The sequence below is a fragment of the Coffea arabica genome, chromosome 6c, assembly GCF_036785885.1.
Source record: "Coffea arabica cultivar ET-39 chromosome 6c, Coffea Arabica ET-39 HiFi, whole genome shotgun sequence".
NCBI lineage: Eukaryota > Viridiplantae > Streptophyta > Magnoliopsida > Gentianales > Rubiaceae > Coffea > Coffea arabica.
The window spans coordinates 14,868,262-14,881,396 of NC_092320.1; the positions used below are offsets into that span (position 1 = coordinate 14,868,262).

The 13,135-nt window shown below is 35.9% G+C and overlaps 1 protein-coding gene across 1 annotated transcript; it reads left to right on the forward strand.

The window, feature by feature from the left end:
- Positions 1-6,792: 6,792 nt before the first annotated feature.
- LOC113692394 (zinc finger protein 8-like) lies at positions 6,793-8,168 on the forward strand. Its single transcript, XM_027210797.2, has one exon. The coding sequence runs from the start codon at positions 7,082-7,084 to the stop codon at positions 7,832-7,834; it is 753 nt and encodes a 250-aa protein (XP_027066598.1). The 5' UTR covers positions 6,793-7,081; the 3' UTR covers positions 7,835-8,168.
- The last annotated feature ends 4,967 nt before the right edge of the window (positions 8,169-13,135 follow it).

The following is a 13,135-nucleotide window of genomic DNA, read 5'->3' on the forward strand; positions in this document are numbered from 1 at the left end:
ATGACAAAGGCAACCAACGAATTGATGTATAGTTCAGGATAGAACATCATCGGATCCTTTCCAAATCTTGTGGATTGTGATATTTCACCGACAGTTCAGCAATAAGTTCAATGCATTAGGTTCCCTATGAACTCATCAAAACATGTTGATTTTGCTCAAACCAACATCATTAATTTTGCTACAGTATTAGACTTTCCTATAGTAGTAATATTCCGCTACAGCAGAAAATTGGCATTTTTGCGCTTTAATCAAAATGCCAAAAGATTCCTTTTTTTTGGGGTGGAAGGGGGTGGGGATATACGTAATTTAATCAGCTCTAATTTATTATATCCCGTATATACGTATATACTCTGTGCTTCCTAGTTTTTTTTTCTACAAAAAGGGTAAGGTGTGTTTGAGAGTGTGAGTCCAGACTCCGGAAGAAGAAAGGGACGGAGGAGGAGGAGGAGGAGGGGGGGGTGGGTATTGGAAAAGTCTAAAAATGCCACACAACTCAAAGTGTTAATTATGCAGCATCTGAAAAAGATGCCATTGGGTGGTCCTGAGTTTCAGTTCCAGACAACAATGATATATCATAGCCATCAAGCTTTTAAAGAGTTCAAAGAGGTGTTCTCATAATATTGACAGTTTTAAGGAGATGGATTTTACATGTAGAGGTGGATAGGTAGACGATGGATGGAGAGCCAGTCGGAGTCATAAAGTTAGCCCCAAAGCATGTTGACATGTGTTTTGATTTTTGATGGTTTATCCTTTCAACAATGAAAATGGTGGGCTCTCATGCTCTCTTCTCCACTTGCATTGCTTTTCTTGTATCCACATTCTTGTTCTCTGTCTTCCCCACCATTCTCCCTCTGTCATTTGCCAAAATATCTATGCACATACCAAACCTAATTTACTTCTCTCTTTATTGCGTACATACACCTCTTGTTTTTCTAGCAGATGAGAATTTCTTGCTTGTATAAGGTTAGGACTGATTTACAGCAATGTGTGTGAAACTTTCCCTTCTATAGACTTCCAAATTAATTAAGGATCTCCAAGTATTTCAATATATTAATTTAACCATTTTAGCATATACTATAATTTAACCATTTTAGCAATGTATAATATATTATTATACATATATTTTGGAAAAATTTATATATTATTATATAATATAAAATTTATAATATAATATTATATAGTATTATATTATATAAATTTTATATAATATTATATAATATAAATTTTATATTACATGTATAAAATATATATATATATTAAAAACGAATTTGAAATCGAAATCAGAATTCGAATTCCGATTTGAAATTGTGAATTCGAAATCGAAAATTCCGATTTGAAAAACTCCGTTACCGAATTCGAACTAAAATCGAAATATATGAATTCGAAAAACCCAAATTCAATTTCGATTTACCGATTTTGAAAATTTCAAATTCAATTCGAATTCGATCGATGAATCGAAATTTTTCGATTTTGCAAACCCCGACTCTACTTGTTTGTCTGCTCAAGCAAGTTCCTTGAAAAGTATTAACTGTTTCAACAGTTCAAAATAGCTTAGTGGTATAGTACTATGATGAAGTCATACCCTTGTCCTTCTAGATTCATTCAACATGGCGGTGTAGCTGATCACTGGTCTGAAATTATTCCAATCAAAAGTCAAGCCGAAAGCCATTGGGGATTGTTAAGTCCCACCTTTCAAGAACTGATCAAGAAGAAAAGCAAGAAAACCAATAGTCAAACGGTATCTTTTCCTCCAGGGTTCTCATAATAACTCAGAAAAAGTCTTCGTTTAGCTATTCATGCCATGATTCATGAATCAAGGAACAAGGGAACTACTTAAAGTGAGGTGCTTCCCATTATATTGATGTGACAATCACAATTTGATACGGAAACCCTTTTTTTTTTTTTTCTTAGTTTTGCACAAATCACTTAGCATGTGGGCCGTGAATTAGATACAAGTCAATTCATGATCTCTCGGTATAGTATACATGCATGTACATTTTATACTTGATGATAGAAATTTTCTGCCCACGAATTTTGCACTCAAAATTAGTCATACTTACGTTTGCATCAAGAATTGCTCTTCCCCCTATTTCCGTGGGTCCAATTTTGGCTCCTGTCTACCTGGTCCCAAAAACTTAAATCAACTCCATAAACAAAACATAAGAAATTAAACCAGGTGTGGCCTAAAAATTATAGTAGTATAATAATCTGATGAAGATCAAAAATGCACTTTCCAAATTCAGCATCTGACATGAATTATGCTGTCTGCATTTCAACGTTAAATTGAGCAAATAAGAGGGTGCATGTAGTATATATACATATGAACAACTATCTCTCTCTCAATATATATGTATATACCAAAATCACTCAATTGGATCTACATCAATCCCATGCCGGCCACACATGGGAAACACATGTTGCTGCAGAAGCAATATATATATATATATATATGTGTGTGTGTGTGTGTGTGTGTATGTGTATGTATGTATATATGATGAGAGGTCCCAAGACAAGAGTAGTTCTTGAGAGGCAAAGTCACAATCAGGCCACCTATTTTGAAAGAGAGCTGAGGGAACAAGAAGAAAACGACTCTTCTCAGTCTTCTGTCCTCAACATTGCATCAAACTTAACTAATGTGGCTGCTGGAACAAAGGGTCTAAAGAGATAAAGCAAAGGGGGGAAAACACCACATTGTCTAGGCAAAGATAGGCCAAAACAAAAGCTCTTCCCTTAGACTACTTAGTAAAGAGAATTAAGGTCGTTTAAGATGGTGACACTTCTGGTGGTGGTGCTGGACATGTGTGATCGCAAAGACATCTCTCAAATCTGCGATTTGGATGTAATGTATGCAATCTGAGCTCAGCATCTCCCATGAGAATGCCATCTTCTTCATTTGACATTTTGCTCTAGTGAATATAGTATTCAATATTAACGATCCATTATAATATGGTCTATATCATATTTTGACAATACATATAATGGGATGTGAGCTGCAGCAGCTTGATATTCTTTCATTGTAGGTTTTTTTTTTCCATTTAGGATGAAAAAGATTTCAGCTTCTTTTTTAGTCATTTAGTTTACTTTTGCGATTTTTATCTTGATTCGATTGCAGTCCCTGAATTCTTGGTGAAATAAAAATAATGGGCTTGGGAGAATGAACTAACTAATTAACTTGAAAAGATCACCAAACATAGAGTAGTTTAAGTTCTAACTCAAACATCCTGGAAAACAATCTCTCCTTTCGAACTCCTTAAGGCCTACTGAGACAAAATTTCTACTGAGACAAAATTTATCAACCTAGGACTTAGAGGTCTTAGGTTTAAATTTCCCCTTGCACCTCCCCGCTTCTTAAATTCCATCCCTCTCTTACTTTAAAAAAAAAAATTAGAAAAAAGACAAAATTTATCAAATTAAACTAAATAGAATGCTAATTAATTGAGCTCCCTGGGCCAATACGTTGATGAGAACTGGAATGAACAATAATTGCTCCAAACTGTCAATATTTTACAATTGTCGCGATTCATTTGTGGTGAAGGTGAAGCATTTGAGTAACTTGTCACTGTCCATCATTTACCTCCTCTAGGGCCAAAATTTCCTTTTTAGAGACCAAGTTGCAGAATGCACCAAGAAGTGGTTGAACAACATTAGCAAACAAGGTGCAGAATGCAGCAAAAATTGGTTAAACAAGAAAATCCTAGTATGTACTCATACTTTGTTCAAAGAGACATAATTTGAAGTGTGGTACAATGTTTGAACATAATTAATTAAGCACTAAAAAGGCGTAGTCCACATTGAGTAGCCACGGGACGGGATCCACCCGGTCGACAAAGGAAAACAACCAATGCCAAACTGTTTACATCAAATTATCAGTTTTCTACTTTCACAAAGGCACAGACGCACAAGTGGTGCAGCTGAATTCAATCCCATGTATGTACATAAATGGTCCCCTGACTACTCCTGCGAGTGTGACTTTAATGGCAAACAAGGGTTTCAATTCAAGGGTGATGAATGAAGTACTTTTGTTATTGTTTTATAAGGTTTGATACATACACATTTCAAGGGCTTGTTTGGTGGAGAGGTCCCATCTTAGATTATATACATGGTAAAATCCATCAAAGATTTTTGTTTGCTTTTCTTTTTTAAAGAATTGGGAGAAACAGAAAGGGAATTGAAGAGAGAATAGTATATAATATAGTGGCTGAAATCATTTTTGAAACTAGAAAACAAAACCCTTCATCATCTCCTCTCTGAGTTATATTCACCTATCACTTTTCTTTTACTGTAAGTTGCAGACCACCTTTAAGTCTCAACAACAGTCAATACACAAAACTAGCTAAAAGAACTACCAACCAATGCATGTCTAATGCGGAGGGAGATATGATACATAGAGGATGTTGACTTGTCTTAAAATGGCAAAGAAAGAAAGGTAGAAACCAGTAATTAAGATGCCAGAAGTTAGGGGTGTAGAATAGATAGATAAAGACAATTATTGCTGAACCGTTAAAGCGGTAAAAGATGTATCGACTAAAGCAGACTGTTTTGCAGGAGGGGCTCAAAATATATATAGGCATTTCATTAAATTGCCATTTTAGATTAATAGTACTCTCATGCAGATCCAAACATGCCTCGAAATGTACCATTAAATGGCTCCACTTCTGTTAATACACTCCAAAACAAGCAAAATTTCTCTCCGGAATAACTGAGTTTTACCAGGTCAGGTGAAGAGAACGGTAATTAGTGGTCACTCTCTGCTGCTTTAAGACTACCAAAGTAGCAAAAATATCTTCCAGTTGTCAACCAGCTAGTTCTGTGAACTTGTGAGGGTGAGAAATTAGTAGTCAGTGATGCCCATCATTAGCCAGTGCTCGACGGCAATAACTGTTAGTGCTTGAATAGATTGGACTTACGGTTAAAGTGTTAAAACACACCTTGATCCAATATATGACTGAAAAAACTTCTTCTTCTTCTTCTTTTACTGTATCCACAGCTTCTGGATGAATTTTTGCGAATTTCACCAAATATTTTATCAAGTTCGACTAATCTAGAAGTTGTGTTAAATTTTGACTGAAATTTTGTTTTACATAATCTTGGAATGTTTGTAGGTAACCAAGTCAAGATAATCATAAGTTACCAATCATGCACATGCATAAATATGAGATTAAACAGTCTCCTTTAATGTTATCGAGGCCTCCTCCCTAGATCCCCGAAACAGATCAGTGAGATTTTGTCTAAATTGCACACATATATAGTCGTATGATAAAGTAAAAATGGGTTGAAAAAAACTGAACCCCACGATCTTTTAAAATTAAAATTTCCTATCCCTTTGCGGATTTACTTTTGTTTTCTAGTTATATATCCCAATTATAGGTACACACAATGTGTATGCAGTTTAGAAATAATTATTAATTTTTATGAATATATTAATTTTTGTTTTTACAAAAATAAATTTTATATAAATTATTCATAAAAAATTACAATTATTTGTAATTTTTTCTTTAATACAATTATAATTAATTTGGTAGTTACTATATTTAAGGGAGTTATGAGAGATTATATTAGTAAATATGATTAGGTGGTTAGGATAAAAATTATTTTTTTTAAGGGCAAAATTAGAAGTTCAAAAAATGACACAAAATGTTTACCCCTACTGTCATCTCTCTTCCTCTTATTATTGTATAGATGTTTTCACTTTCATATAAACGACATCTCATTAATGGCAAATTGATGAAAATGCAGAAAATTTTAATTTTATGTCGACCAAATTTAGGGCATATGGTCTCAACTCTCAAGGAGTTAACTCTAGATAATGACCTCTAAGTTTTGTAACCTATTAATAGCAATCTCACACTTAATTAACCAGCATAGCATGGGCCATTGTATCAGTTTGTCCTTCACCTCCTCATTTCTATTCCCTTAAATAGGATGCGAAACTACAAAAGCCAACTTAAGAAGACTAACCATATAGAAGCTAACTTTGCCTGTTAACTTGGGAATGGTATATGCTTTAATTTAGAATTTCTGATGATCTTGGTTCCTAACCGAAATGTCTAAAACTAATTTTCCAGGAATGCTTTAATTTGCCTCTGACTTGTAACCGTAAAATTGCTTTATGTTGTTTAGAAAAAATCTTAAAATCCAGCAGAACTTTTATTGAGACTAAACGTGGATTTCTACAACATCATTTCGCATGGCTGATTTAGCAAATATTCAATTGGGTAAGTAATTAATTGATGGATAACTTGCTTATGTACTGTCAGTGTATAATTTTCTTTGTACTAGCAGGTTCAGATCATGTCAAATCCCATGAGTTCAAATTTAAAATTCAAATTATATACATATGGTATACATCCATAATTGCTAATATAAAAAAAAATCATTACACTGTCACTGTATGAAAAGTTAATCCTTAATTAATTACATTTGTGTTACTAGCTACTTCCAAGGCTCAAAAGAAGAAAAGGAAAAAGAGAAAGAGCAATATCACATGAAGTAAAATGCAGCATATACAGTGGTTTTGTATGCCAAACAAAAATAAAGAGTGACAGTTTTATATCCCTACCTTTGATGATCAATGTCAAAAGTCAAGTCTCAAACACATAACAACTCAAACTAAGTATCCTTCTGAACCAAAACAAATGAAATAGATTAAGTTTATAATTAGGTAAGTGCCTGACTAGTCTAATTTGTCAGAAGATACACCTATGACAGTGTGATTGCAAAAAATTATCCACTAGCTAGGAGCCCAGCACACAAAAACCAGAAACCACTGATCTCAAACATAGACCAAAAATTGTGGCCTTGTCAGGCATCACTCAAGGAAGGAAAGGAAGGAAGGAAGGAAGGGTCAGCTCCAAGCTCCAATTATATCCTTGAATCAGACCACTCCCTTCTTCAAAGGTCCCCACTACTACCACAAACAAGTGAAACAACAACAACACCCTCCTCAAGTCTCTATTCTTAACCTCAGTACCCACATTCATGTAAAACCACTACATTTTCCTGACTTCCCTCTTCTACATTCTCCTCCAATATTCCCCAGGTTCATCAGTTTTTTTTTTTTTTTTTTTTTTTAGTTCTCCTCATGGACAAGGCTGAAAGAGAAACACATGACTTCATGAATGTTGAATCCTTCTCCCAGCTGCCCTTCATTCGACCTGCACCAGTTAAAGAAAAGGGCATCCGACTTTTTGGCAAAGAATTTGGAGGGGACTCCAACAGTACTGTTACTACTGCTGACGACTCCGAATCTGCTCTGACGACTAATCCGCATCGTCATGAGCAGAGTACTAAGGATAGTGATAATGGAGATAGCACTCGAAAATTCGAATGCCACTATTGTTGCAGAAACTTCCCTACATCTCAAGCCCTTGGAGGCCATCAAAATGCACACAAGAGGGAGAGGCAGCATGCTAAAAGAGCACATCTTCAGTCAGCGATGGTGCATGGAGGCCTAGCTGAGACTCATGTTTATGGCCTTATGAATTATCATCGCCTTGGTTCGGTGCCAACCCCGGCTTTGGCCTATCATTCCTGGGGGAAAAGCAGCAATTCTTATACAAGTAACTCAAGATTCTATGGTACTGGTGGTCACGGCTCTTTTTCTCATCAGCCACCTATCAACGGCAGCCCGTTAGCCTTGTGGAGAATTCCAGCAGCTGCCCACAGTTCCCCTACTTTTAGTCGAGACGGTTCGGTTCATCATCCACTTCCCTTGTTTTCCAATGATGATTTGAAGCCTCCACAAGTGATGAGCTCCAATTCTCAAACTCGGCTAGGGTATGAAACTTCAAAGCCTAAAATTCAAGATCATGTGAGTTTGGACCTGCATCTCTAACTATACTAGTCTCAAGATGATTGATTTACTTCCCATCATATATAGGGAACTTTTGTTGTTTGATGAGGCAATTCCAAGAACAAGTGTTTCTTTGGTTTTTTTTTTTTTTCCTTTTTTCCACTTGAAACCACCTTCTTTCTCTTATACTTCCAGTAATCAATCTGATGTGTAAATGACATAATTTCACCATTTCAGCATGCACTTATTTCAGTGCAGTATGGTGAAATATTTCCCACAAGAATTACTTCTCGAATTTCTTGTACTTAACATGCGGCCAAATTGGTAATTGGTTTTGCCCTTAATTAAGTTTTACTAATATATTCACCTTTACTAATTGTCTCCTAATTACTTGTTCATCAAACCCCCGTTCTATAATGTCACAGTCCGGCACGCCCGGAATTCTTTCTTTTCCGGTTTCCAGCATCTTCAAATTAATTAACACTTCAATATTGCATAAACTCTTGGTGATAATGAGGAGAATGTTTTGGAATATTTGCATTTGGCTCTGAAGAATACTTCTTGAAGAAACACATATTGGGGAGGTAAATTCACGTGCGGAGGTTTTTTGCATGTCCCAGATCCTAGCTATGTAGGTAGACTCAGAAGTTAAGAAAAGCCTAGGTTGATCTATTATCAACTCATTGGTCATTCTGTACAAAATACATAGAAAGCTGGTGGTTTTATGGTAGTTTCTGGTATAACAGCTTTAGCATCTTTAATGAACATTCTTCATACTTTTCGCCTACTTGTTAGATAGAGAGAGAGAAAGAAAGAGAAAGAGGAGATGAGGCTCCTGAGATTTTTGTACGCGTTGTACCTTTCGAACTTTAAATGATCTTCAGACTTCTACTACATATCTACTCAAAGATTTTGAGGTGGATATATCAGGGATTCTGAGCCTGTAAGGAAAAAGGTGGCAAGTTTAAGGCCACTTGTTGAGAATTGAGATAACCAACGTGATATAAATGCAACCATCCTAAGCAAAAAATACCCCTAATTAAAGCGCTCCGTTATAACCATTGAGCCCGAGTTACTGATCAAATAAGAATCCACAATATTCTTGATTTGGAGTCTTGCTGTTTTGTTCATGCGGAATCATGCAAGCTAAACCATGGAAATGTTCAACATCCAATAAGTTTTTTCAGAAAGCTTTCTGGGAATTAATTAATTAATTTGAATGTAGTCTAGAAACACAAGGAAGCACACACACAAAATCCACCACAAAGTAAGTGGAAAATCTTTGTTCTAATTTCCACCATTTAAGTACAGAGTTAAGTCTTCTACTCGTCTACAACCAGCTGGAATTTCAGCTAATATTTTCATTCTCTCTTTTCTTGGGATGTCGATTACCTTTCATCTCCACGTTTTAATAAAATTTGATCCAGTGCATACTCTCGAATAGTGGCTGCAGGTACCCTTGTCAACAAAAAAAAAATTTGACGAGTTTCAAGGGCATCAAAAAGTTGACATGGTATTATGCAGGTTTCATCATAGGAAAAGTTATAATAGTGCACTTCAACCTTGGATTATGCACTCAGTGTTTATTTAACTGTCTCAGACCTATCATTGTAGTAGATTTAATGATCTGCCACTTCTACTTTTAAGAGTTTACTCTTTTATAGTTCATCCATCAATGGTAATATTCTTATTCACTGTTTAAATGGACTGTTTACTTTTGGACCGAAATGTTGCTCCGGGTTATTTTGTGTCACAATGTGAGGACAGACAATTGAAGTAACTAGTCTATAGACAAGAACTGAAACAGTAGTCAAGTACTTGCTGCTGCAACACCTGCGAATATTGAAAACAAACAATGGTATCATCTGAAGTTTTGAAATCCAAGTTATAGGCTTTGTAAGCTTAAATTGTAGATGTATAATAAGGTATTGCTTCAGTAAAAACCTTTTTAAACAAAATAAACTTCAAACTAAGAACCTTACCATGATTAATTTGATCAGTTAAAGCATTCAGTTTGTTAGTGTTACAAAACGCCCATTAACTTTCTTGTAGTGCATTTGTTGGTTTGATAAGCAAATATTAGTGGTGATGCTTTAAAATGATAATTTTGCAAGAAAAGAGAGAGAGCGAGAGAGAGAGAGAGATCATCAATTAGCCACTACAATGCCTTGGTCTAATTAATATCCTAACCGACATTTGAATTAAGTTAATTGTCAAAGTACCCACACGTTTGTAATCTCAATATAAAGATGAATGGTGGAAAATTACAAGCTCACATGATATGATGTACACTTCAAATCACAAGGGGAAATATATATATTGCTGTCTTTCTTTTGGCGTGAATAGGTTTGTCTTGTTTAACCTAAAAGGAAAGATTAAGATTGTCCTTTCAAACATTTCTTACAAACTATTATCAACTAACATGGCATTTGTGAATGATTGCAGCTTGTACTCCCATATTATCATGTTTCCATCCCATGAAGCCAAGTAGATAGCCATGTAGCCAATGACAAGAAAGATTAAAATTCAATGAACTTGAGAAGTATCACCAGAAATCTTTCAATCCAAATCTTTTTAAGGTACTTTTGAATGAGACAGTTTTCATTTGAAGAGGGACTTGTATCCTTCTACGTTCCAATGCAACCTAAAAGGACTAGAAATGCTCCTATATTAGGGAAAAATATCGGAACAAGTAAGGTCTCATGATTACTAGAGGCCGATTTGATGCATCAAAAGGGAAATTATAAGGATGGAGCCAGCGGTTGTTGAGTTTCAGGACAGCAAATTGAAATGTACTTTACGAGGACTCAGTACTTCTGTCTATAGTGAGTGGTCCACAGAAAAAAAAAAAAAAAATCAATGCATTGTACAATGACTCCACGCCATTGGGAACACATCCTTTATAATCTTTGATCGCATCCATGCGAGGAGCACCTCCACAATGTGCAGTAAAATTTTATCCACGATATATGTTGAGTTATAAGTGAAAATATGAACAAGTCCTAGCACCGTTAAATATACTGTCGTCACAACAGATATTAATTAGGCTGTAGAAGTGAGAAGCCTTAAACCTAGAATTCAGAACCTCTCTTTTAAAAATTAAAATTCCTTTTACTTTACCATCCAACCGATCCTCGTCTACGAATTTCACATTAATACTCAATCAAAAGAGTAAATGTATGATGGTAAATTCGTCATTTGATCAGATTGTACTGCAACAGTAAAATTGCTTCTATGACAATATCAGGCAGCCATGAGCCATGCATCTATCTATACGTAACGACTCCATACAATCAAAATCATCATCCCAGAAATCGATGTTTGCCTCTGTAATATTGTCGGGCAACTGTCATAGCCATTTCTCGCTAGTCAATATCATGTTTAGGGAATGAAATTTTCGTGTGATGAAAGTAAAAAATGATCCTGAAAGATGAAAACCACCACATCAAGATCCCATCTGTACAGTGGATTCGTAACACACGTGCCTGAAAAATATGGTCACAAAATTTTACGATCTTCCCATTTGCAAGATGATCTATTCACAAACAAACGTGCTTAAAGACATGGAAGCCTATGCTACAATCAAGCCAAAACTTTTGTTTACATCCTCTCGTTGGGGAAGTAGCTTATCAGAAAGGTGCTTAAAAAAAAACATAAGGCCCAGAGTTTGCTCTAAGGAACGTGGGGGAAAAAAATATATGAAACCAATAATTGTCACAGTTACACTTTAAAATGGCCAAAAATACGAGGGTTGGTTGGCTACAATAACTAAAAAAAAATCACCCAATATAAGAGGATTTTTAATGAGGATAAAAAAAATATAAAAAAAAAAAAGAGGCCAGATGACCAAAAAGTATTGAGAGGAAGGATAAACTGTCCTGGGCCAATTTACAGCGCCAGTGATAACGGCCCCCAACTATATAGGGGCCCGCGAATAAATGAATTGTAGAAGTGGGGACAACTGATTCTTGGACATGAGTTATGATAGCACAAAGGACGCAATAAAGACACACGAAGAAGAGTACACGAATTACGATCAGGACCACGTCTCCCAGCTTTGGAGAGCCCAGTGGAATTTAAGAAACATCGGCCCACAACCCAATAAAGGTTGGAACGAGGTTGACAGTTTCAACAGTATCCCATGCTAAAGTGCGCAGCAGGTGCAGCTACCGTGACAATAACTCCAGTTTTTTTTTTTTTTGGGTATTAAAAATGAATTCGACGCTAGTCCTTACCATCTTCGATCAGGAGTCACTTGCAGGATTTTTTTTTTTTTTTTTTTTTGAATCATCCATCGGTCATACATTGACAATGGGAGTTCTCGAACGGAAGACAAGACCTTTGTCGAGGAAATGACAGCAACTACTGTCAGTCGAGCCCTCCAATTTGTGTAGTAGTGACTTTAACTCTGCATATATGAATGAGTTGTGATGATGGCTGGCGCTGGAAAAGTCCATAAATTGGCGCCCAGAAGACTTGTGCCAATGTGGTCATCTCCGCAGGTTAGTTTTGGTTTGAATGCCCTGGTTAATCAATCATTATGGAAACTGAAATCAGAGGATGCTCCTCAATGAGGGATATTCCAAGACCTTAAAGAACCATTTAAAGCCTACTTCAGATTTCTTGGTTCAAGAAATTCACAGGTTTTACCCTCTTAAAACCCCTCCAAGAAGAGCACAGGAAGCATGAGATTAAGGTAAAGCAGTCGCCGAGATAATATAATCTTTCTTTCCTAAGGTATGAAGCATTGAGCAGAGACCGCACAAACTTTTTTTAATTTAACGCAGAACATGTTCAACAATCTGCAGTTGAATGAATAATCACCATGGCACATGCAATGAGTCAAAAGAATATGCAGTTGAATGAATCCTAATAATGCTGGGAAATCAGGAAAACATCAACAGAGGAGCTAGCAGCCACCACAACTAAGAGCTTCTGCAAGTTTTTTTTTTTTGGTCACAGCAACGATAATATTTGTATAACCTAATCTATTCTAATCTAAGTAGCAGTTGTTTAAACGCTGTGTCTACTTAAAATTAAGCAACGGCTTACGGCAGTACCGTGAACCCTTTAAATGCATTTCCACCCGCTTGATTTTTAACACCATCCCCCCCCCCCCCAACCCCTTTGGTTGGTGGGCATATGATGAGACGACAGTCGACAGAGCTGAGTAAATACTCACCAAGTGGTTTAGGATAACTAGCAGAAAACACTCACAATATATAAAAAAAATATATATATATATATATATATATATTATTGCTCATTTTGACATTTCAATCACTGTTGAACAACAAGATACACCATTTCCAAAATGCACAAGTCCAGGACAGTAGTAAAACA

What these genes read in the sequence shown, in the direction of transcription:
- LOC113692394 (XM_027210797.2), top strand. Translation starts at nt 7,082, where the DNA reads ATGGACAAGGCTGAAAGAGAAACACATGACTTCATGAATGTTGAATCC.